Source organism: Scleropages formosus, chromosome 18 (assembly GCF_900964775.1).
Source record: "Scleropages formosus chromosome 18, fSclFor1.1, whole genome shotgun sequence".
Lineage (NCBI taxonomy): Eukaryota > Metazoa > Chordata > Actinopteri > Osteoglossiformes > Osteoglossidae > Scleropages > Scleropages formosus.
This window is the reverse complement of record NC_041823.1, coordinates 21,044,270-21,069,451: the sequence shown is the minus strand read 5'-3', so window position 1 is coordinate 21,069,451 and position 25,182 is coordinate 21,044,270. Positions and strand designations below refer to the sequence as shown.

Sequence of the window (25,182 nt, the reverse complement as noted above, 5' to 3'; positions counted from 1 at the left end):
CTCCTTTGTCTTGTTTTTATTCCTCATTAGCTATGATTGGGAAATATGTTCTAATAAAATCTGAACTTTGATGCAAATGGCTTAGTCCTAATAAAATTTAGTACAATTGCAGTTTTGATTCCCTTGAGCATGGTTTCACTTGGTGTCCAGCGTAAGATGATTGCGCAGGTACCAATTAGTGGAAGGGCTGGACTAGCTGCAGAAAAACATTCCTAGAATTCTCTATACAAATTTCTTTACAACAAGTTGCCCCTAACTGATTTTAAGGATTGATTGAAATTAGCAGCTTGCATCACATTTGAGCCCTTGCAGTTTTAGGCTGGTGCTGGCTGCTTGAAATGAACAAGCTAATTCTCAGAACACATGTTAGACCAGTGTGTATCCTAAGCTCCCTCAACTTGAATAGTTGCATACCCAGTAACTTACTGTCTCGTTTCAAGTTTGCTGCAGCTGTTTGAACAGTAGGTGGCACTGCAGTCCACAATAGGCCTTTGACATGAGTAAAAAGGCCTTCCTTGGTCATAAATTGCTTTCATTCTAGAAGGTAAAACTTGATGGGTTGCTCCAAATGGGGCGGTGGGAGTCTTGCAACAGGTGGCGTTTCGGGTTTGTACGGACACTGTGACTAATGCCGAGCTTCTCTAGTGAACCTCTTTCAGCAGTGAAAGGCAAAAGGTTACCCCCCCCTGCCCAAAACACTGGTTTTGTGCTGCTTCATTTTTGATGTGCTTTGTGTGCTGTTTAACTGTTTGTGTTTCCCTGTTCGAAAGCTGCGTTTGGCCCATGTGTGTGTACAGCCCTCCTCACGCTAACCTGTCGACAGAGGCAAACACAGGTCTGTCTGCACCTCCCTTTCTAACTCCTCCCCCCCCCCCAACACCAGCTGCTTTCTCACACCTGGGCCCCTCTGCACGCATGGCTCCCTGTGCTGCTCTGTAATTTGGGAGCAGGGGCAGAGATAAATGTGTCCTTGAGCAGTTGAGAAAAAATGCACGGAATGTGTGTGGCAAAGTCTGCTGTTTGTTCACTTGTTACCGTAAGGCAGGTCCCGGTGTCCTTATCGCCCTGGCGGAGACTCGGCCTGTCTCGACAGCATGTGAACAATGCAGTGTTTCTTTCCTTCCTCCTCAGTGTTGGGCACGTGTGTGAGAGAGCAGGTGGTGCGACAGCTACAGCAACGTGTTGATTTGTCAGTAAGGTAGCGTTTTGTTCCAAAAAGCAGCTGTCGTTGTGCTATTCATGCTGTTGGCTTTTTTCTTTACTGGGGAAATGATGTAAGTGCCCATTGTAACAGTTTAAGCAATTGTAATATTAGGCAATCACCAATTTTATACCTATTGAACTTCCCTCCTAGTCCTCAAGTTCTACACTTCTTGAAATTTATGGCTTGTCGCTGATTGGGTTGTCTGATGTGACAAATATAACAGGGAAAATTTAACCAGAAGACAACCCTTCTGTCTAACCAGCTCCCCTTTCCATTGAGCTGCATTTCAAAGCAGCCAAAAATTTGAACGGTAATGATTCCTCCTGTCATCGCAAAGTACGTGTATGTCAGGGTGATAATGCTGTGCTATTCTTTTGAGAGTTAATGGCTTATATCTCCCTTAGCCTCTTTCCACGGATGCCGGCTGCATCAGAGAGGCTGAGTGGCTTCTCAGTCAAGAGGAAAGTTTTTTCCATGAACGGTTGTAACATGAGGTCAACCGTGTGTGGCGACGTAGCAGGAACGCAGCCAGGTGCTGCATGCCCTGTTTAGACAAGATCCAGTTTCCTGTGGCACAATGGTTTCCCCACAAACACCACTCTTTGGATGTTTGCTGCTAAAAGTCTCCAGAAGCCAGCTGACGATTCCCTCTTCCCTCCAGTACACATTCCTCAACTCAACAAATACAACAAGGAGCTACCGATGGTAGGTTTGATCTGTTCGAGGCCCTAGGAGGTCACTTTGTTTTCAAAGTGCGGTGTGGGAGGAAGGGCTGAAGTGCATGAGAAAATGAGTAGCACGAATGGAACTGGTGGAGGTACTTTGAGAAACAACCGCTACCATAATAGTGTTGGTCGAATGGTAGAGTGAGTGTTACGTTAACGGGTAGAGTGACTCTTGCCATAGCGAGTTGTCGAATGGTTGAGTAACTTGGTAGAGCAACTGGTTGACTGACTGCTGGGTAACTGGTAGAGTAACTTGGTATAGTGAGTGGTACAATAAGTGGTAGAGCACCTGGTTGACTTGACTTTGACTATTGGAAGAGTAGCCGATAGAGAGACTGGTAAAGCGATTGTTGGTCGAGTAACTATTGGACTGAAGCCGGCAACGTGATGGGATCTGCTCTGCCTGGGCACTGTTTTGCCAGGTAGGTACCATCCTGCTCTGTAGGCCCCGCCCAACACGCCAATGTGAGGAGTAGCTTCTGTGTGCTTTTTTTGAAAAATTTTTTTTTCTTTCACTCAGCATAGTCATCATGCTCACCCCCACGCCTGTCTTCAAACAGAGGGATTGAAAGACTGGAGAACAGATGCAGAAAGTGGTGGGGGGGGAGTGAGCGATCTGGGGTAGGCCCAGGTCAGTCCTGGTACTTTTTGGCTGATGCCACATGGGGCAGACTCTACTTGATCCACCACCTGTCACTGTGTGACAGAAGGAAGTGGGAGCTTGAGTGTAGGGGAGGGTGGTGCGGAACAGCAGATGCATGAGTTTAGAGTGGGCGGCTGGTCGGTTTAAGAAGTGTTGTGACTCTTGGGCTCTCGTTGTGCCAGTGCAGGTCCCCTTGGAGATGAAAACTGGCTGCCAAAAAAAGAGGTATGGGGGCTTTTGAACCGAGCATCGTTGACGCAGAAGGATCAAGAATTTGGTGGTTGGTTGTGAGCTTGTTCCCCCCCTTTGGCATGCTGCTACTGTGTATGTGTGTGAGAGAGAGCGAGAGAAAGATCATTTTATTGTGTACTGTGTTTGCCTTAAGATAAACTATACTTACTGTTTTCTGCACCTGTCCACTATGGGCTAATGTTACACACACAAACAAAAACAAATGGCTTAAGTGATTAGACTGTCTCTGTCTGTGTTTTGACAGTCACACTCGGTCACCGCTGCTCTCCTGTCCAAACATGCCCCGACACCTTACCTGCCCCCTGTATCCTGGATGCACTTTGGGTCCCACCAGCTTCACCTCAAGTGCAGACCGACACTTGGGTTCCTGCTCCACGATCTCTACTCTCACCCTCGTTATTCTCTCTTCATTTAGCGACACTTTTCCCCAAAGACACTTAGTTACTTTCCCAGTTGTGCAGATGGGTAACTTCTACTGGAGCAATTCAGGGTTATTACTTAGGGTAGGGATTCAGCAGCAGGAGGTGGGATTCAATCCCAGGCCTCTGCAAAGTGAGAGCTCTCACCCCTATGTATGGTACATTGCCTCATCCCTCTCTCTTCTACACTCTATTTTCCGTCGAGTTCTCCTGCACCCCGAATCACTAAATCCCCACAGTTCGCTCCCACTTTGCAATCCACAGAGGATTTGTTACTGTGATCCACCGTGGTATTGCTGGGTTTTGTTTACATTTGGAGCATCCTGCGTGGGCGTACAGCATGGCTACAATACGGAAGCGCTCAGATTTGTGGCACTGAGTTGAACCCAAAGCCCTTGTGCATTAATGGTAATGAAGCAAGGGGAGCGTGAACTCCCTGGGGACAGTGCGTAGTGGAACAATCCCAGGAGGGAAGATGAACCTGTGCCCTTCGTCACATTATCTACTGCAATAACGATGGTGGGCAAACCTGGTCCGGCTCTCTCGGCTCTTTTGCTTCAGTTTTCTGTGGATGTCAAATTGGTCATGAAACATACAAGTCTGCGTAAACCTCCAACCTGGGACCCCTGCTGTCAGAGAAGCCTTCAAGTTACGTATATAGTACTGTGCGAAAGTTTTTGGTACTTGGTTGGGGGAAAAAGCTGTGAAGTGAGAGTGCTTCCAAAAACAATGCTCTTAATAAACTCCCTACAAAGCTTAGTAACCGTCCATCATCAACAACCGCTTGACGCGGTTGGCCGGGTCCCACTCTCTGGCGAGTTTGGGGTTCGAGTCTTGCTTGGGGGTGCCTTGTGATGGACTGGCGTTCCGCCCTGGGTGTGTCCCCTCCCCCTCCAGCCTTACGCCCTGTGTTGCCGGGTTAGGCGATTCGACTCCGGTTTGCCGTGACTCCGCTTGGGATAAGTGCTTTCAGACAACGTACGTGTGTGTGTGTGTGTGTGTGTGTGTGTGTGTGTGTACTTTCACAACATACAAAACCCTTACTGTAACACTGTCACTTTGTGCAAAAGGAATGCTCGGAAATCTAAAATCTGCTCTTTCCCATTGATGTTAATGCAGAAGACATTAAATAACAATCTGAAACAAATATTTTTGCTAAACACCTAAGTACGTAAGACTTTCGCACAGTACTGTAGGTAGATGGGGGCGGTTGGGTGGTACACGGTGTGCTTAAGGGAGTAGTTGTGGTTAAACGCATCGCTTGACTCGTGGCTCGTATTTCCTCCTGTTTTGGACACTCCTCTCTCCCGGGATGGACAGATTCCACGGCTCCTTCTTTAGCTCATCCCTCAGCGTTTCCTACCGCCTCCTCCTGCCCTCAAGTGACTTTATCTCCAGCCTTGTGACCTGTAGGCAAACACAGAGCATGGGAATGGAACGGAGTGGAACGGCAGAGTGCACCGCCACCAGTGCATCAGCGGGCACCTCCCCGTGGCCCTCAGTCCCCTGTCCACGATCCCACCCCCTGTGAGGCATGGGGGAGGGGCGGCATCGTCCCACCAGCTGGTCACCGAATGGCATCAAGAAGAGTCCGAAGCAAAAGCACTTTGAAGTGTACACAACAGCCGGGTTGGTCCCCCACACTCATTGCCTCCACGCTGGAGGGGCTCCTGCACCCGCAGCCTTGCTGCTAATGTGACTCCTAGGAGACACGTGTCCCGCAGGAACATCCATAATTCACGCGCGACCCCTCGTCGAACTACTTTCTTTGACTCCCGGTGTGAGCCGTCGTGATTGATCGGTCAATTATCGTGGGTCGCGGGATGTCGGCCCTTTGCGTTTCGCCGACCCTAAATCGAAAAAAAACACGTCATCCGGATGCTGGAGCACCGTATCTGCTCTATGCTATGCGCCGTCGTAATATAAATAGCCTTTAAGTGCAAAGCACATGCAATGCGTTCCGTCCTTCTCCGAGGATGCAGTGTGTAAATATTTATTTGCCGCGAAGAAACATTCCCCTCCTTCACGGTAGACGTACTTCGATTTCGTCCGAAGCCCGTCAAGCTCATGCGAGCACTAGGAAAACCCAGAGGCGTTCGTGTTTCCCTGCTTAGATTTCACCGGGTCCACGTTACCATAATAGGAACCCCGAGGCTGCCCTTCGGTCTGCGGCGAAGACTACCGCTTACTGAATTTCTTATACGTACCGTTTATGCAGCTTAATATCTTTTCCCTTAGACGTCAGGATATTATAGATGTTTCGCGTTTCTCTTATTTCGGTTGAGCGAATTGCATCCGAATTTCACGAAAGCCAACGCTCTCGATCGTCAGGCCGTCTTGTACTTGGCAACATGTGATGAGGCCCAGAAGATCCTGAGCGGTACATCTGTCAGCCTGCCTTGTCGTTACCCCTCGGATGATCCTCCCAGCTGAACGGTCGATTCCTTGCGCGTTATTGACGGAGTTCGCGTGGTTTGCGTTGTACACTTTGTGCATTTGTTTCAATGATTTCTGCAGAAGGATGGGCCAAATCCTTGATCCCCTTTGGCAGACTACACTGTCTGAAATTTCACAGATTTAATAACCAGCTTGCATCCTGGACAAAGTGGAGCATACAAATGTGATGCGTGGGTTTTACTGTTTTTTTTTTTTTTTTTTTTTTTTTGGGGGGGGGGGGCTGTGTTCGACGTCTTCTGCTTCCATTCCGATCAATTTGTCATACGAGAGCCGACACTCAGCCTAGTTCCAGCACGTGGCGCCATGCTTTGGTCCCTGTGACACACTGATGAGTCAGCCTGGGCTGAGATGATGCGGTAATAGCTTAATAAAAAATGCCATGCGTCAGTGCATCTGGAAACCTGCGATGCCCTTAGACCGGTTACTGTGCGTTTAACTTCGTTTGCTTGCTTTGACGTCTTGGTATCCGGGGGGAAGAAAAACTTTTTGCGTTTACTGAGCAGTACGTGGGGAAAGTTAGGGCTCATTATGAAGCATGGTACTTATAATGAGGATGTTTGCACAGGTGAAGTAGGGATGCCATGGGGAGTAGAACACACACACACTAACAAACTGCTTGTCCCAAGCAGGGTCACGGAGCCTCACCCAGCAACACAGGGCACAAAGCTGGAGGGGACACACCCAGGACGGGACGCCAGTCCATCGCAAGGCACCCCAAGCGGGACTCGAACCCCACACCCACCAGACCGCAGGCCAAGCCAGCGCGCCACCGCGCCCCCCACAGGCATCGAACATCCATGTGAAATTAATTTATGCATCGAGCTCTGGTGTAGTATTGGGCTGGAGGAGAATAGGGTTTGGTGTAGGGGAGGTTTTCATGTGTGGAGTGTAGTTCCAGTATGAAATAAGGTTTAGTGTGTGAAGTATAGTTCCAGGGGGCGCTGTGGTGCAGTGGGTTGGACCGGGTCCTGCTCTCCGGGGGGTCCAGGGTTCGAATCCCGCTTGTGGTGCCTTGGGATGGACTGGCGTCCCGTCCTGGGTGTTTCCCCTCCAACCTTATGCCCTGTGTTGCCGGGTTAGGCTCTGGCTCCCCGCGACCCCGTATGGGACAAGCGGTTTAGAAAGTGTGAAAAGTGTATAGTTCCAGTGTCGAATAGGGTTTAGTGTGTGGAATGTGGTTCCAGTCCTCCGAACACCACCGGTGCGGGCAAGGTTTTCACGTGTGCACTATTGGCAGCAGTATGTAATAGAGTTTAGTATGTGTGGTACGATTTCACTGTGGAAGATGCTTTAGGGACAGCTGGTCACGTAGTGGTGAGCACTATTGCCTTTGGACCTAAAGGGCATAGGTTCAAATCCCTCCTCTGGCTGTAGTAGCCTTGAGCATGATACTTATCCTAAATTGCTCCCCTAAAATTACCCAGCTGTCTAAATGGGTGAATAATTAATGTTGGTTAATGTTGTAAGTTGCTCTGCAGAAAAGTGTCAGCTAAGTGAATAAGTGTGTGTGGAATAGGGTTTAGTTTGGGGAAAGGCTCCTGTCTGGAGCAGGACTGTGATGGAAGCTGCTGCTCACCAGGAAACAAAGCTCTTTGGCTTTCGCTTATGGCCATGGGCCGATAAGGGCCGCTCGTTCGGTCTCTTGGGGGCCGCCGGTCATCTCTCGCGGCCAGCGTACGATGACGCAGCCGAGCAAGGAGCCGGGGGGGGGGGGGTCTGTTTGCTCATTTGCATATCAATCGCCTTCTCGCAGCTGGAGCCAAAGCTCTTTGCATTCAAATGAGTGTGTGTGTGTGTGTTCGGCAGAACATAGATGGAAAGAGTGTGTGCGAAGGTGATGGAGGGAAAAGACATTTACAGAAGACACTACACAAGAGTGGGTTATGGGGGTAGAACCACCGATAAGCTGAGAGGGAAACAATCTTGGGAGGCCGGTATCAGTACCGCGACCCCTTTGCGCCCCATCTCAGGCAACGGAAGCCGTGCGCTCTTTGTGAACTTGTGACAGTGTGTGAGGATCAGTGTTGTCAGGCAAAGTGAGCTTTGAAACCCTGAAGCATTAACGGCGTGCCCTAATGTCACAACGCGCGTGTGAATAGTTAAGGGTGAGAATACGCAGGTTCCACAGTGTGCGGGAAATGCGGGGTTGGTGTTTCTAGGGTAGTGGGGGGTGTGGTGGCACAGTGGCTTTCACCGGGTCCTGTTCTCCGGTGGGTCTGGGGTTTGAGTCCCTCTTGGGGTGCCTTGTGATGGACTGGCGTCCTGTCCTGGGTGTCCCCTCTAACCTTGTGCCTTGTGTTGCCGGGTTAGGCTCTGGCTCCCCGCGACCCCATATGGGACAAGTGGTTTCAGATGGTGTGTGTGTTTCCATGGTGTGTCAGTTTGTTTTGTGGATGCATTTGTGTGCAGGTGGGCTTCTGTGTAGCCGTGAGTGTATTTTTGTGTCTCCACGTGGCCGTGCATGTCTGTCGCTCCACGGACCCATCCGTAACAGCAAAGGAGATGAACATGGAGTGGCTGGAGGAGTTCCTGATGGACCGACGGTGTTAAACGACCTGAACGAGGTGGATCGGGAAAACCAGCACCTCCGATTGACAGACAAAGAGGTTCTATGGAAGAGTTGGAAGTTAGGGAAGGAAAAGTGTGATGATGTCTTGTCCGGACCCCCCCCCCGCCAACATCCTGTTTGTACAATTGACCCTTAATTGGAAAAGGGTTTGTTCGCGGTGAAAGGAGCACACAATCCCAGGCCCAGTGGCCATGCTTCATCGTGAACACAGTGAACACACTGATTTGAGTCAAATCTACGGGGATTTCGTCCCCTCGTTTCCCAGAGCCAGTGAGATCTCGATATATTCCAGTTCAGTCTCCCTCTCCCGTTCCTTTTTCTCCTCCTCTGCAACATCCTCCTTTCCTTCTCTGCACCTTCCTCTTCTCCTTGCCTCCACATGACGCGTGCAGGATCCCGCAGGCGTCAGGCTGTCGGGTCTCCGGCGTCCCTCTCGTGAGGAATGTAAACAAATTGCCCTGTTTACGTTGTCCCGGAAACAAGGCTCACGCCTCTGTGCCCACCGCTTCCTCGCCCTCGGTTTCCGTCGGCGCGCTTGTGACCCTGCCTTTCTATCCCTTGCATTCTTTACCTCTCTTCAGCCTCTTTGTATTCCAATCTACTCAGGAGCAGTAGCAAAACCTTGAAAGATTTTTTTAAAAAAAAGAGAGAGATATGAATGGCTGTGGCTCATCCATGGCAATATGTAATTTTCTTGCTCACACTTATTACTGTATGTATACAGTCTGTATTCTGTGCACTTCTTGCAATATGGTCTTTGTCTTGCTAATGTGTGGTTCGCCGCTCCACCACCAGCGCCGAAGATGACAATGAGAAAGAGCGCCGATGAGTCCTTTCCTTTGATTTCTTCCTCGGTACGATAGCGAAAAGCCGAGTTGCGGAGCACCCCATCATAGTGGAGGCCCAGTTTGTGACACGAGAGAGCTGGGAAGGAGAGCTGGATGAGTCATTGAGCTGTGATTCGCTGAATAGTGAGGGAGATTGTGGCATCCCCGCGAGGAGCTGCCCCGGACGCTCAAAGGCTGATTGTCCGACGGCTAAAGGGGGCAAATGCGCGGCTCTGGCTGGCAGGGGCACGTGCGCTCGCTCATGGGTGGTCAGCCTTAGCGCGGGTCCGGCCATCGCTCGCGGACGAACTGCAGTCTTACTAGGGATTTCCTACAGACTCCCATTATGAATCTATTGATTATTTTCCACCGAGATGTTGCAGCCGTTTCTGTGGATTAATTGAAGGAAATGGTTTAGGCCCGTCTTACTGCCAGTAAAACCTCCACCACTGTCCATCTTAAAGCATTCCTAAGTGCCTCTGTCAATAGGCTGCCAGTAAAGGGTGGCCCGTGTTGTGACAGCATTCCTCAGTTTGCCTCTTTATACTGAAAACACTGGCAGAGACCCAGATGAACACACCACGCCACGTTCGCATGTGAGCGCAGTGCTGATCGCTGCCCGCAGCGGCTCTTCTCCACCTGTGCGCCCTGCTTCCTGAACCCTGTTGGCTGGCCTCGCTGTGACTCAGTCAAGCCGAGGCCACGCCGACCGAGGGATCGGTGCCAGCGCCCCATCATTGTTCGTCTGACTGTGTATCACACCCGCAGCCTTCGCCACATGGCCTTTGTGGCGGCTGTTCCTTAATTACCTTCTATTCCCAATGTAGGAGGGGGTGCGGCTGGGGGTGTGCTGCACAATGCAGGGATGGAGAGATAAAGGAGGGACAATTACAAAGATGGAAGGAGGAAGAAAAGGGAAAACGGAGCAATGGTACAGTGGGGGCTGGTTGGAGAACACGGGTGGGGGGGGGACAGGTGGATCAGAGAAAAGATGGGGAGCGGAAGAAAAAAAGAGGATTAGGCTGCTGGTCAGTGGTGTGTGTGATCGATAAGGAGCACGAGTGGGGCTGCGTCTGCGTCTGGACCGCCCCCGTCCTCTTGTGTGATTTGGGGGTGGTCTCTCACGGGAGGTCACACCAAAGCCTTGTGCCGCATTGTGCTGAGCTGCTCAAACACAAACGGACACAGATGGACTGAGCCATTAGCTCAATGGAAAAAATCTGCAGTAAAGTGTACTTATATGCATCATTTAAATATGATGGTAAATTTAAAGTATGCTGCAAATGAGTGTTGGGTGACTTCTCAAGTCCAGTAACACATATTAGTTAATATTTTATGACTTTTTCATCTTAATGTACAAGATGAATCTCCATTTGAAAACTGAATTAAGAGAATTTCTAATGCAGTTGTGCTCCACTGCAATACTTTGCTGTGAATGAAGCATCTGTACTTTTTTTTTTTTTTTTGGTTTCCTTAATGTTAGGGTTACTATTATTCACTTTTTTTCTTCCAAAGAGTTCATCATGAACCTACTGATTATCATTTATACTGGTGGACCCACTCGGGAGATGGTCCAAAACAAGCTTCTTGTTTTGGGCACAGATGTGGTGCAATGAGCTCCCTCCGTCCCTCGCAGCTGCTGAGTCCCTTTTGGAGTTCAAAGGCATCAAAACGCATTTTGAACCCGCTCCTCTCCACATCTCCAAACAGAGATTTAAATTTGCGTCAAACAACGTGTCACATAATCTGTGTACTTCCTAACAGACTCGCTTCTGTATGCGCTGACAAAAGTAGTGCCTGCGCTTGAAATCCCGTTGTCTATTGCGCAATGCACTTTTTCTTACCCTGATTTGTATGTAGCTTTGGAGGAAAAGCATCTGCTACATGAATAAATGTCAGTGTTATATTCCAAGTTAATCACATGAATAATTATACTTTAGCAGAAGTGTTTGCTACTTGCAGCCCTTGAGGAGGGTACGGGATGGAAGTTTGACTGGCAGGAGCACGGTGGGTGGTGCTCATCTTCCTCCGGCACTGGAGACAGTGGAAGAAAACGGCAAAGGAGTGAAATTATAAAAAGTGTTAGAGGGCAAAAATATTTTATTTTATTTAATTTTTTTTAAACAGAGTGAAGGATATTTACAACCTTTGAAATAAGGAGTATGTATAGTGGTTTATCAGCCTGGGGGGATGCAAACTTTGAGTAGGACTGTACAAAATCAGCGTTATTTCACATTTATTGGGCTTGCCTACCAGCATGTGATGCAGCAACTGCACAGACACAGCGCAGGATTTACATGATTTGTAATGCAGGGAACTAGCAAGTACCATAAAATGGCAACTCTCACTATGCAGAGAAGTTAAGCAAAAAATTAGGAGGCAAGAGTAATTGTTCCATTTATTTCATGATTATCTTAAACAGAACCTTGTGGGGTTGAGGGCCCATTGCACAGACTAATGAATGAGGGAACAAATCCCCTCTTATTGCATAGTGACCCACCCACTGTGGAATAAAAGAAGGTCCCTAAATGACCCAGCGATGCTTGTCTGCTCTATTCTGACAGTGTGATTTAAATCTAGAGCCTCTCACCGCTCATTCTGTTGGGTGGAGTCACTTCTCAGCCCCCCTAACCACAGTACTGTATGTAGTGCTAGGCTAAGTGACACCACCCCCCCCCCCCACTAGAGGCCCACGAAACGGCAGCACTGCGCAGTCATCGCAGCTGCCGCAGTAGTGGCGATCGCCCTTACAGCTCAGTCAATGTCATCTGACAATGCTGTCATCGAAATATAGAAGTCAGGCCAAAAATCATGACCTCATTCCTGCAAAATGGTATCAGTGCTTGAGTAAACTGCATCATCAGCTGTGCTCATCGTCTGATTTGGAAAAAGATGCATCTGCAGTTTTCGTGTTCTGCTGTGATTTGGGAGCCAAAATCGAAGAGATTTGCTGAAAGAGAGGGAGAACAAAGGACAAATGAGTTAAAGACAGGAGGGCATGAGAGGGCAAGAGTTGGGGGGTGGGATGGGGTGGAATGAAAGGGAAGAGAAAGAGAACAAATCACTGCAGTAGGAGTGGAGAGAAGAGATTTTAGCGCAGGAAGTGAAACTGACGAAGCATTACGGAATAAAAAGCAGTGACACGATTACGCACCGGCAGTGAAACTGCCAACTGACTTTTCTTTAATATGTAACAAATTTGCAATTTTTATGAACAGCATCCTAGGACATCAAAGCTTTCCGAAGCCAGGAGTTTTCACAAAGAAAATTCCAAGAAAGTGCAATTTAGATTCCGTTAACCCAGGTACCACGGTAAAGCATCGGAGACGTCAGCCGGAATCCACAACTAGCTCCATCGTGCTTTGCATGTCCTTGTCTCCCTTGAGGCTTCCCGTTAACAGGACTCTCTTTCCCTCTGATCCTCTCCTCTCCACCCGTCCATTTCCACTTCCCCCTCTTTTCCCCAGTCTACTTATTTGCTTTTCACCAGGCTTGAAACTCATTTCCCCAGCAACTGTATTTTTAAACTTCCAGGGTTTTTTTTTTTTTTTTTATATGCCACCGATGCTCCTTAGGGTATTACCGATACTCTGCAGAGTCCTGCAGGAGGTTTATCTCAGGTGTTGTCATGACCAGGAATAGTTGTGTGTATTCTGTCTGAGGGGCACATCATGCCCTGTGTTTAAACCTGCCAGCGCTCTGATGCTCATAGGATGGTATTGACCTCACATGACATCCCCTCCAGGTAGTGTGACTGCTGCTGCTGCCATTCTTCTGTGTGTGTGCGCATGCACATCTGTGTGTGTGGTGAAATCTGCCTTTGCTGCTCATAAAAACCAAAGAAAACAGATATCTGAGCTTTGGGTCCCAGGAATGCCCCCTGACTGCCCCCCTGCCCACTTCTTCTGGGTTATGGGTATAAGCAGAAATAGCAGGATTAGTCACTGCTACCACTACTGTCGCTACAACCACCTGAACAACACACACACAATCATCTGAAACCGCTTGTCCGATTCGGGGGTCAGGGGGAGCCGGAGCCTAACCCGGCAACACGGGGCGCAAGGCTGGAGGGGGAGGGGACACACCCAGGACGGGATGCCAGTCCATCGCAGGGCACCTCAAGCGGGACTCAAACCCCAGATTCACCAGAGAGCAGGACCCGGTCCGCGCCACCGCCCAACCTGAAGAAGAACCCTTAAAATCAAAGTTAGAGGAAATATCACTGACTACACAGACAATTTCTGCTACGAAAAAAAAGATGCGGCAATTATCGAAATACGGGCAGTCTTGTCCTTTAAAATTGTTCTTTTTCCAATCCCTTTATTATTTCCACTTTAGTTTCAGTCGTGATTGTGTTCCTTTTCTTTGATGCATCAGCATCACTTGCATCGCATTTATGCTTTGGTGCCATGGTTACGAGGGTAAAAACAAAAAAAAAAATTTAAAGCCAAATACAGTAACACAGGAGACACTGTTAAAAGCAACGGGGTCCGACTGAAAAGAACAAAGTCTCAGTCCGACCTCGGGCTCACGCACCCCCCCATGAGCCGACGAAGCGCTGTAGATGCTCAGTGCTTTGATGTGGGTTGCAAAGTAGCACCATTGAGTGTAACTCAAATTTTTAATATAATTGGCTTTAGAACAACAAGATACAAAAACAGTAATGTACTTTTTTTCTTTTTTGTATTTATTTTTTACTCTGTAAATATGGTTGTGGTATTTGTTTATTCTGTGTCAGCTGTCTGTCTTGCCTATTTGTAATACTGAAAGCACCAAAGCAAATTCCTTGTGTGCATCAGCACACTTGGCAAATAAAACCCCATTCTGATTTTTTTACAGGGGTTCGTTCGTAACTACGGGTTGTATGTAAGTCGAACGTTTGTAACCCGGGGACTGCCTGAATATGATATATATCTGGGCTTTTTATTTGGATGTGGGTTAAAATCAGGCTCAGTCTGTATATGGATCTTGCATATTCTCAATGTGGGTTTCTGTTTACAATTCACAGACACAAATTGGTCACTGCCGTGTGTGTGTGTGTGTGTGTGTGTGTGTGTGTGTGTGTGTGTGTGTGTGTGTGTGTGTGTGTGTGTGTGTGTGTGTGAGAGAGAGAGAGAGAGAGTAATTGTGCTGAGATGGATTGCTGTGCCCAGCCTCACACTGTACCTGAGGGATAGGCTCCGGACCAGCGCGACTGCGCACCGTACAGCCGTTTATTGACACTGGATGGACGAATGAATTGAAAACTACACTGACAATATTTACATGAAGTACGAGATAATATTTTCCTTTAGGATTTTTCATACGAGCATAACAGCAACAAGAAGACCAACCCGGAACAAACACACCCTCCCCAGCCACCCCAAACGTCGCTCAGAAAAAAAAAAAAAACCACCCAAAAACCAAGGGAAGACTCATCTGAAAATAACGGAATGACCGGATAATTGTATAAATGAGCAGAAATTATGGAAAAATCCTTAAGGAAATAAACAGAACGGGGGGGGGAGGATAATAACCTCCTCACTCGAATCCTTCACATTCGGAATAAAGTGGAGAAAAAGAAATCGTCCTTGTCATCGCCCCCATTTGTGACGATGAAAAACTCCGATGGCTGGAAGGAAACTGACCAGTTTAAGGATCAGTTCATTTATATACTATTAACCGCGCGCTCTACGGCACAGCGGATCCTTTGAAAGAGCCGCCGCGGGGGAAGGGGGGGGGGGGTGGGGTGTGAGGGGCGGAGGAGGGGTAGGGGGGGCGGTCACCTTTGTGCAAATATATCAAGCAGGACAGTGGCGGCGGAGTCGAGTTTCGGCCGGAGTGGCGATTAGACGGCGGCGGGAGGAGACACACACACCGAGCGCGCGCACACTCACTCACACACTCGATCGCTGACTTGGATATAGAGAGAGAGAGAGAGAGAGAGAGAGAGAGAGAGAGAGAGAGAGAGAGATCCGCGCGCGCACACTGACTCACACTCGGTGTGGAGGACACACGGCGGGCGACTTGCAGAACGGGGTCCGAGAGAAGAGCGATGCGGACCTGGGCGCTGTGCAGCCTGCTGCTCTCCGCCGCCCCAGGTGAGCGACTCTCTTCCTTTCCTTGAGCGAACTGAGTGACAGCAGGTTGAGGGCGATGTGTCACCGTGCTCTTCACCTCGTCCTCGGTCCTTCCCTCGCGCCAGAGACCAGGAGCAGGTGACAGGGGAACAGAAGGCGCGAGTTACGGGTACGCGTACGCGTACGGGTACGGGTACGGGTACACAGGTGACTCCGGCGGACCAAGTGGGCGAGCGAGAGCACAACTTTCGCCAACTTTCTTTGTACTTTTAATGTTTCCTTTTCTCTCTGGCTATCATTCTGTAACTCTGTCCGTACCGAGCTTTTCGGAAGCGACCTGGTCTTAATACAAATGAGTGTTTTGCTTAAGTTTAAGTCCCTTTTGGAGAAAAGCGTCCGGTGAATGAATAAATGTATATGTGCGTGTATCAAATGTAAATGAAAGCGGGTCGGTTTTTCTCCAAGCGGAACGCCACCTCGACCCACTACGAGCACTGTGTGTGTGGGAGGGTGAGTCAGAGTAAGTGCGCGTCCCCGGCAGTCCGATCACGCGCCGCGACGCGACGCTTGTAACCGGCTTCACCTACATCGCCGCGCGTATTAAACTCCGTTACGCTGTTACTCTCTTAGACCCCCCGTCCCGCGAAGAGCGCTGTAACTGACTCCGACACTGCGGGTTTGGACCTAAACGCGCAGATCAGCCGCAGCTCTCCTACTTGGGCCGTGTCCGTGGTGGAGGGCGGGGGCTCAGAAGAGCCCATCGGCCCTGGGTTCCATTTCTTCTCACACAGACACAGGGCTCATCTGTCAGCAGGTTTGCCTGCAGCTGAGCCCTTGCAGGTGCACTGACTGCGTGTGTATCTCCCTCCTACTGCTTCCCCGTGGCCCCCATCGCCCTCCTGCCCCCCTCCGGAACGTGTTCCGATTCGCTTCTCCCTCGCCGTGCCTTCGGCGTCCCGCTCCTCTCTTTGTCCGTACGGGTGGCGCCCGCTCTCGCAGCCCTTTCCTCGCGCTGCTCCCTTATTTCTCGTCGCAGAACCTGCGAGTGGATTCTCCTTTTCCTTCACACCTCGCGGATCCCCGTCCTTTCAACGAAAGACGACGTCCCCCCGTCGTTAACGCAAGCCAGGCGTGAACCGAAAGCTGAGGCCGATATGTGTAGGGGCCGTAGGATAACCTGTTTTTTGCTCTCGAGTTCCCTTCCTTTGACGGAAGCACGCTTTTCCCTTGAAAAATTCTTCTTTGTTGAAAAGTAACATAGAACTCATCCATTTTTTTTAGCGTGGAAACAAAACGATGTGCTCTGCCCAGCTGTACGGTCACCGAGTCGTCCCCTCCGACCCGGCCTAGACCAGCTCATCTAATAATAGATAAATTGACGTCTCGGAGGAATTGTGTCCCAGAGCTGCACATTCCAGCATTCCTGAGTGTCTCTCCTGCCACGCTGCTCTGCCCCAGCAAGAAAAAATTCCATATGTGGCTTCCGGGACCCCATGAACCGCGTCCCGGAGAGGGACTCGGCCCCCTTCCCAGCGTTTTCGCGCAACGTCGGAGCGTTAGCGCACCGTAAGCAAGGCTTCCGCCCTATGTGTCACGAAATCATTAGTCTGTCCCAAGCAAAGTGTTAACCTAAACGCGTGGGCTGACAGGTGGCTGCAGATCGGCCCTCTCGGTGTGCGCGAGCGTGCGTGCGTGCTTCGAATTCGGATTCCGGGGTCTTCCGCGAAAGTCTTTGCACGGAGGCTCTACCACTACTTCTGACTTCTGTGAATCTCTTTCTTATGATCTCACCTGCATTATTGTTTTCCACGAAAGAAACAATAATTACTTCTCCCGACCTTAATACCCTGGAATTGTTGCCTCCCCCTCCCGATCTCGTTGTGAAGGGTGGGGCAGCGGGGGCCCGGATGGCAGCGGAGAGAATTGTTGAGACATCCTGCGTGTTACGTTCGAGGTGCACGCTGGAAATGGAGCGCTTCCCATCTTTGTCCGTTCGGTACTTAATTCGAAGAGCCACTTCCTTGGTTTAATACATCCTTTGGCAGCTTCAAAAGCTCACCCCTGCAGCTCACCGTAATTAGGATTGCATTAGTCGCCTGGCCCGAGAGGCGCTTTCATTACTTAGGCTTGACGGGGAAGATAAAAGTTCGAAGCCTTTCCCTTCTCGCGTTGTGAAGAGACGGACACCGTTTTTTGCGCGGATTACACACGGCGCTTTTGAGACGGAGGAGATTTTTAAAAAAAAAAAAAAAAAAAAAAAAAAAAAAAAACTTGAACTCAATCCAGACAGGGAAGCCCATATTTTTGCCTTCAAAGCGCTCAGGTGTTTTGCGCTCGGCGATTTGCTAGGAAAAACTCCGGAACGGTGCTCGCCACTTAAGAAAAAAACGATATTTCCCCCGGGGGGGTCTCGGTGCAAAGGGTGACGTCACTCAAACTTCTTTAACTCATTGCCGGTGCCATACGGACATCAACGTGGAGCCTTCAGGGAGCACAAGACGTTCTGAAATCGCCCGAGAGTCCTTTGTGATTTATGGACGTAGATTTTAATGCAGAGATGGTGGTTTCGTAAAAGCTCCTCCAACTTTATTTGCGCACGGTTGAGAGATTCCACGATTCCTAAGGTCGGCCTATCGATTTCACAGAGCTGTCGCCTGGCCTGCCAAACTCCGGGCGGGAAACTACAGGTGTCCTTTTCAGCTAGTGGCTGTGGGTACCACGGGGCCCCACACACACACACACACACACACACACACACACACACACACACACACACACACACACACATATCCTACTGTGAGCAGGTCCCATCTTGTCCTGCCGACTCCCCATTCTCAGCCTGAGTCCTAGAGCTCCAGTCTGAGAGCAGAAGCTGAGCACAAACAGCATCTCCAGCACTGTGATGTGTATACCGTGGTATTACTTTGAAGCTCTTTTTGCACTGGCTCATAGGTGCAATCGGTCATTTCTGATCTGTCAAACTCTTGGTGTCGTGGACTCAACATCTGGAAGGTTTAGTTTTTAGCTCTCATCAACGAAGCTCTGTCTGCGATGCGACGTGTGTGTGTGTGTGTGTGTGTGTGTGTGTGAGAGACACATATTGGGAGGTCCTCGAGGAGCACCGAGTGTTGTCCCCGTCGGGTCCACTACGGATGAGAAGAGCCTTCCAGCCGAGTGTGGTGAAGAGCAGCGTAACACACCTGCACTCACCAGTACTTAACTGAAATTCCTCATCTGCAAGTGTATAGCAGCGTGGAGTGGGTAGCGGCGTGTGAGACGGACAGTTTCACGCGCCCCATCCGGGTTTGAAGTGAGCCATATTTTGTGCATTTTTTTGGCAGAGCTCCCTGAAAGTAGGGCACCTTTTTCATGCCTATTTCCCAAAGCCCATCAAAGAAGAACCCAAATGGTAATTATAATGCAGACACACACGCGTCTCGGAGCCTTGGCAGCCTCCCTGTCTCTCTCCCTCTCCCTCTCCCTTTGTCCTGTGCAGCGGTGGCATTTAATTGGTAGTTGTTGGCTCTTACTGATGCTTATGCTGGCGTTTGCAAGGGTTTTTTATTTATTTATTTATTTAAAAAAAAAAAACTTCACCATAGTCTCTTTGTACACGTGCGCTTTTATGGCTGGTGCTTTTGGACGTCTGTTTTCTTTCAAGGCCACACAGGTGTCTGCTGATCTGCAGTGACAGCTGATGACTTGCCTTGTGTCCTCCAGCGACCTTAAGCACAGCAATGACCACGCGGACAGCTTCCTATCCTTCCCTTGGTACCCATCTTGGAATCAATCACAGCCTCCTCTTATGTTGAACTCTCTCCCATTTCCCACGTCTTGAAAACCCTTAACACAACAAAGAGATTCCTTAGAAAAGGAGGAAGCCAGATCATTTTTTTAAAAAAAAAAAAAGTTCCAGTAGCATTTCCCCAAGGCTGTTCTGTCCTGAAGGAGCTGCCGGGAAGCAAAGGAAAGAAAGACAAGGGGTGTTGGGGGGGGGGGCGGGGGAGAAGATATTATGAGCTTGAATCGGACGGGGAGGAATAAACTGAAGGTGCAGAGAGATTTTCCAGAATCCGAGGTATAGCGGTGGATCATGCTTGTAGAAAACAGACTGAAACTCAAAAGCTCCTCAGTACCCCAAGGTTAAGTACAGCAGAAGCATTTACAGGTAGTCCCCGAGTTACGAACGTCCGACTTGCATACAACACGTAGTTACGAACCAACCCATGTAAAGCCTACTATATTAAAAATTTGAGTTACATACAGTGGTTTGTAATAACAAACGGGCGCTGCTTTCATCGACTCGAACCACTGTAGACGCTCAATGGGAGCGTGTTGGCCGGAGGTAGGACACGCTTCGTTCTTTTCAGTCGTATCACGTTGCTGTTAACAGTGTCTCCCGCGTTACTGTATTTGGCTTTAATTTTTTTTTTTTGTTTTTACCCTTGTAACCATGGCACCAAAGAGTAAATGTGATGCATCAATGAAAGGGAAAATGATCATGATTGAAAGTGAAGTGGAAATAATAATGCGATTGGGGGAAAAAAGTGAAACGCCAACAAACGTTGGAAAAGCATTAGGCTACAGTCGGTCAACGATCGGGACAATTTTGAAGGATGCGGTGAAAATAATGGAGCGTGTTAAAGGCTCTGTCCCGATGTCAATCTCTATGATAAATACTGTAGTTACATTTATTATTATTGTTATATTAAAGATGTTTTACTGTATCCAGAAGTGTTTATTTAACATTTTTTAAGCATAGAAAGGCACACTATATACTCACGCACACAATGTCTACAACCGCTTGTCCTGAGGAGGGTCGTGGTGAGCCGGAGCCTAACGTTGCAACACACGGCCAAGGGCTGGAGGGGGAGGGGACACACCCAGGACGGGACGCCAGTCCATCACAAGGCACCCCAAGCAGGACACGAACCCCAGACCCACCATAGCGCAGGACCCGGCCAAACCCACTGCACCACCGCATCCCCCAAGTCTGCATACTAAGACAAACATTTGACTAAATAACGTTAGATACGACCCATACCCAACTGTTCTGACTTACATACAAATTCGACTTAAAGACAGACTTAGGGACGGAACTCGTTCGTAATCCGTGAACTGCCTGCATTTGTGAATTCAGCCATGCGGCAGGAAGAAAGGCACACATATGAATCAACAGAGCGTTATATGTCACACACAGATGTTCGTGAACTGAAATTGGAGGTAGCGTTTAGCGGAACTGCAAAAATAAGAAGTGGTTCAACGTAAAGTAATCCACGGTGTGCTTGTAGGACTGAGAGCAGCAGAATGTTGACTTTGCGGGGTGAGGGTGCTGAAGGTTGAGCGAGATCTTCGACAGGCGTGCCTGGGTTTTTCTTGCTTTACATAATTTCTATTCACTGATCACTGTTTGCTATCTGGTATTTAAACCCCCACTGGTGAGGACCCACCCTACTCAACAGCTTGCACAGTAGTTCCTGGGCGTATTTGACATATATGCTATGTAAACGGCTGTGTTTATTATTTTTTGTAGAGGAGATTGCCTCGTTGGAGGAGGTTTGGGAGTTTTGGAGAGACCCTGTGGTAGCTTTTTGCTGAGCTTCTTCCCTGAAGGTGATCAAGAGTGCTGTGGGCCTGAGGTTGACATCAACACCCCCACTCACTGACTTTCTACGGAAAATTATCTTCCTGCACCCAGTGAAGCCTGCGTAGACTTGACTTTGACAGGCACGAAAAGATGAGACCGCTGGCTGCGGAGAAGTCGGCGATTCCTCCTTGGCACTGTTCCACCCGACGTGCTCCCACACACACACGCGCGCGTCCCCGTCTCTCTTCCTAAAAACCCTTGCGAATGGTTACCGTGTTTTTAATTGCCATCACGGTAACAGAGAGCATGAGGAAGCAGGGGTTCTCTGATCTTGGTGAGCGAGGGCGGTGCACTGCGGCGAATTCAATTACACCTTTGATTTATTTTAATGCTGCCAATTGTAATTAAGTCCCCTGGTCTGAGCAATCGTTGATTCTCTTTTCACTTTGAAAGCTGACAGGATTTTCCCATTTGCAAGAAAAAAAAAGTGAGCCGTCGCCCATGGCCTCAGTTGCTGTTTCATTATTGGACAGAGTTCACTGCACAGGATTGCACCGACTGATGAATTTAGCATGAATTCTATTTGCAACGCTATTACTGTTCCTTGAGTTTAGACTTTGCTGGAATGTATATCAAAGGAGGGATGTTGTGTTGTCCGTTGTGCTTTAACGCATGACCAGTGCAGAAGCTTTGAAATTTTTCTTTAAAGGTCAGGTTAGTCTCTGCTTCACACTCAATAATGCACTATTGGCATTTATGTGATTCACTCAAGTGAAATGCTCAAGGGTTTGGCAACTGCAGAAGCGACATTGCTCCTGATTGTCACGATTGCCGTCGGCCGTAAGCGAATTGCATTCGAACGCCGTGCAGACCGACACTCATCCAAATTGACGGAGGGGGCACCGATGGGTTCATTACGTTGGGGACCCATTCGGTCTAAGGGGCACCCAAAACAGGAATGAAAATGCAAAAGGAATTCTGGGCAGGAGTGCCTAGGTTTCCATGCTAATCAGGAGCTGTGTGATATTGGCCTTGGTAGAGCAAAGCTCCCCGTTTCCAAAAAACACGGCATTAATACAGGAGCACGGTGTGAATACTTATGAAAACTAATGGCATATTCTGTCCATTCAGCTTAAAATTAATTACTGAGAATTCATGTCAATGAGCCATGGATATTAAGGCCAAATCTGGTCAACATATGTTGCGATGCTTCCGGGCACGGCCGCAATTGATGTGGTCATATGGTTCTTTTCTTGAGGGCCGTCTGGGCTGATAAGGAGACGTTGGTCCCAACTGGCCAGCAACCGTGGAAGATATGGTCCTTTTGGCGGTCTCTCTTCAGTCTCTCGTCTCTTCCCTCTCACCCTCCTCTCTCAGGGTGACATGTGCGAATGTGCCCGGGAATGAAAAGGCTTTGTTGCGCGCGTGCGTCCGTGTCCATGCATACCGAACAATGGGGCTTGCCCGGGAGGCCGGCGCTCTGCTGGGGGTTAATGGAGGAGGCGAGGAAGACCTGCACCCGTTTCCAACCTTCTTCGCAAAGGAACACTTGGATGATGTGTAGAGGGAGGAAAAAAAAAGCCTTTTCTGTTGTTGTTACTGCCTCCAAATCTGACATCCAGATGAAATGATGCTCATTTCTGCTGCCATGGTTGTTTTTTGGGCTTGGCTGTTTAGGACGCTGGATCTAAGTGAAGGGTGCTGAAGTGCAGCTGTCAGTGCCCCGTTCTTCGTCCGCGCACACCCCTCCCAGCACCGCTCCTCATCCACTGCTCCTCCTGCCCTTCTGTCTTCGCTGCCGGCTCCCTTTTCTTTTTTTTTTTTTATCCTTCCTTTTTCCACGCTCACCAACTTGTCTTGCTCTCTTCTGTCTCGCACTCTCTTGCCTTCTTGCACTGCAGCCCTTCAGATTCAACACTTTTTAGTTCTCCTCACTTTCAGGATCGCTCCCTGCAGTATTTTTGCGGGCATTGTGTGTTTGTGCAGTCTGGCTAGCAGTGGGCTGATGACCCTCCCTTTAATTTTCCAACCGACCCCCCCCCCCCCCCAACCCCCCGAACTGCCTTAACCGCTCCCCTCTGGGCTTTGATTAGTACCTGTGCACCAGTAGGGCAACAGAGCTACATTGTTAAGACATTCCTGGGGCTGTTGGAATGCAGGTATTAATGCAGGGTGATTAGGCACAATGAGCAGGAGTGCGGAGAGGGCAAACAATACGGGCTGAGACGAAAGAGGGGTGGAAAAATAGAGGGAATTAAGGAGTTGTGAAGGAGACATGTAGGGCTAGAGAGGGAGAACAGAAGGAGGTGTTGATGTTTAACCAAGTTAGAGCCGGGAGTGCAAGGCTGCTATGTTTCGCTGATTTATGGGCCAGTGTGTGCTGCCCTCGGTCCCTGGAATGTATTCTTCGTTAACTGAGCTGTGCGTGTACTGTGGGCGGGTGGGATTCGTCACTATCAAAGCTGGGGCAAACAAGCTTCGAAAATGACTTCTGCCCCGGGGCTTTGCGGACGGCGGAATTAAGCGGGGTCACGATAGGCGACGTGGATTGATTGGAAGGTCCTTGCCCGAAGCCACCAGTACCGGTGGCCCGCTGGGCCAATGGTGTAGCTGCGTGCACGGAGCCACAGAAGGTGGGGGATGTCTGTAGCCAGGGGCATCTGTCATCTTGTCTGTCTTCCAACTATTCCTGCCCCACCCCCTACATTTTACCCTCCATAAAAAGTCTCTGGGAGGGAATGATCCCTGTCAAAGTCAAACCCCGCTCCTTCGGCTGGACGTCCTCCCGGGCGCAGCCACGGCTCTGCCCGCACTGCCATACCTCCCTGCTGTCTCCGCCAGGCCCGGCCCGTTCTCTCTGCCCCCTTTCCCCGTCGCTCTCATGCCAGGTTAGCAGTTGGACAGCGTGAGTGCGTGTTACAGTCACAAAGCGCATTGGTATGACGAGTGACTGAAGTGCGCCAGCAACGCTTGGTCGCCGAGGGAAATCCTCCGAGGGCGACCTCGAGGACGGACCGCGGCAGACCCGCCGGCCCCGGCTCCTTTCTTCTCCGCCCGCGTCTTCTCCCCGGTTCCCTTGCTCTCTCCGTTCTCCCCTCTGGCAGCACCAGCACAAACAGTTGTGTTTGCAGTCTGACGGTGTGACAGCAGGAGAGAGGCCGGGACAGCTGGCCCCGCAGCTTCACAGATTGGGTTACATACGCTCGCTGGCAGCCAGGCCCCCCTGCCCCCTCCCATAGCGCCCGCTCTCGCTCTCCTTCTCCGCCTTCCCCTCGGCCCTCTCTCACATTTCCGATCCGTCCTTTCCAAGCCGCTCCGTGTGCAGCGCTTGGGGTTCGCCGGCACCATGTTGGTAGTAAAACCAGACCAGCGAGCAGTAACCATGCACGTCCTCCAGTCGCCATGTGATCCGGAGAGAGAAGAGGAATTCGGGCCCTCCGGCTTTTAGGGCACTCGAGCAACGCACGGCTGTCTGCTCTGCAAAGTGCTGGGGATTGGTCGCGGGCCCCCATCCCTCCCTTTGACGGACGGCGTAATTGCTCTATCGCGTACCTGTCTAGGCAAGCCTGCTCCCCCATCCCTACTTTCCAGTACCCTCTCCTCGCTGTCCCCGCCTTCCAAATCAGGCGTGGGCAGGCCGCCCAAGGGGCTCTTGGAGATGCTCCATGTGCGCCGCGGACTCCACGCGCGCGTGGACGTACAACTGTTTCCGCCAGGTCTCTTTTATGAATGGAAGTTTCCTCCGACGGGCTTTGACATAGAGTCACGCAGCGATCGGTCGGGGCTCACGCCGATGAGCGTACGTGCGGACGAAGCACGCGGCTCGACTGGATCGTGTCGCATTTCCCTCCTTTTTTCGCTTATCTGGCCTCTGAAGGCTCACTCTGTGATGACGCCTCAATCGGGTGCGAGTGTGTTTATGCGGTGATGAGCGATAGCCTAGAAATTCCGGAGACGTACCCTCATTTCACTCATCTCCCCGGCAGCTTCGCTGTGATTTATCATGTTCCAGCTGCTTTTCTGCACCTCTTTCCACAACCCGCCAGTCCCACCTTCTTACCCCGATAAATGCATATAGGCAGAGATGGTATCTGAGGCCTGTCTCATTCATCGTCTTGTTGCGTACACTAACTCAGGGTTAGAGCCGGTTCTTAAGTCTGCCTCCTCATCTTTCCTCTGCCGCCATCCACCCGTTGTTCCTCCGATCAGAGAGCGAACCCGCGGCCATCGCAGGTCCGCGGCTCTCAGTCTTCCGGCTCCCGAGGGTTCTCCCGGTCCTCTGGTAGCACCGTCCGTTCCGCCGTAGTCTGGAACAACCCACTTAACCGCACATCGAAGTCTTTTCAAGATGAAACGCTTACTCTCCCGTTCCTCCGTCTCCTTAAATCAGTAAAATCGCACAGGAAACGATCTTCATCTTTCGGTTTGTTTTTTTTCTTC

General features: G+C 49.9%; 1 protein-coding gene across 1 annotated transcript in view; it reads left to right on the top strand.

The window, feature by feature from the left end:
* The first annotated feature begins 14,882 nt into the window (after positions 1-14,882).
* Positions 14,883-25,182, top strand: part of bcam (basal cell adhesion molecule (Lutheran blood group)) — a 38,955-nt gene continuing 28,655 nt past the window's right edge. The window contains exon 1 of the mRNA XM_018732254.2: positions 14,883-15,176. Coding sequence (XP_018587770.2) covers positions 15,131-15,176 — 46 coding nt within the window. The 5' untranslated portion in view covers positions 14,883-15,130. The remainder of the gene's footprint in view (positions 15,177-25,182) is intronic.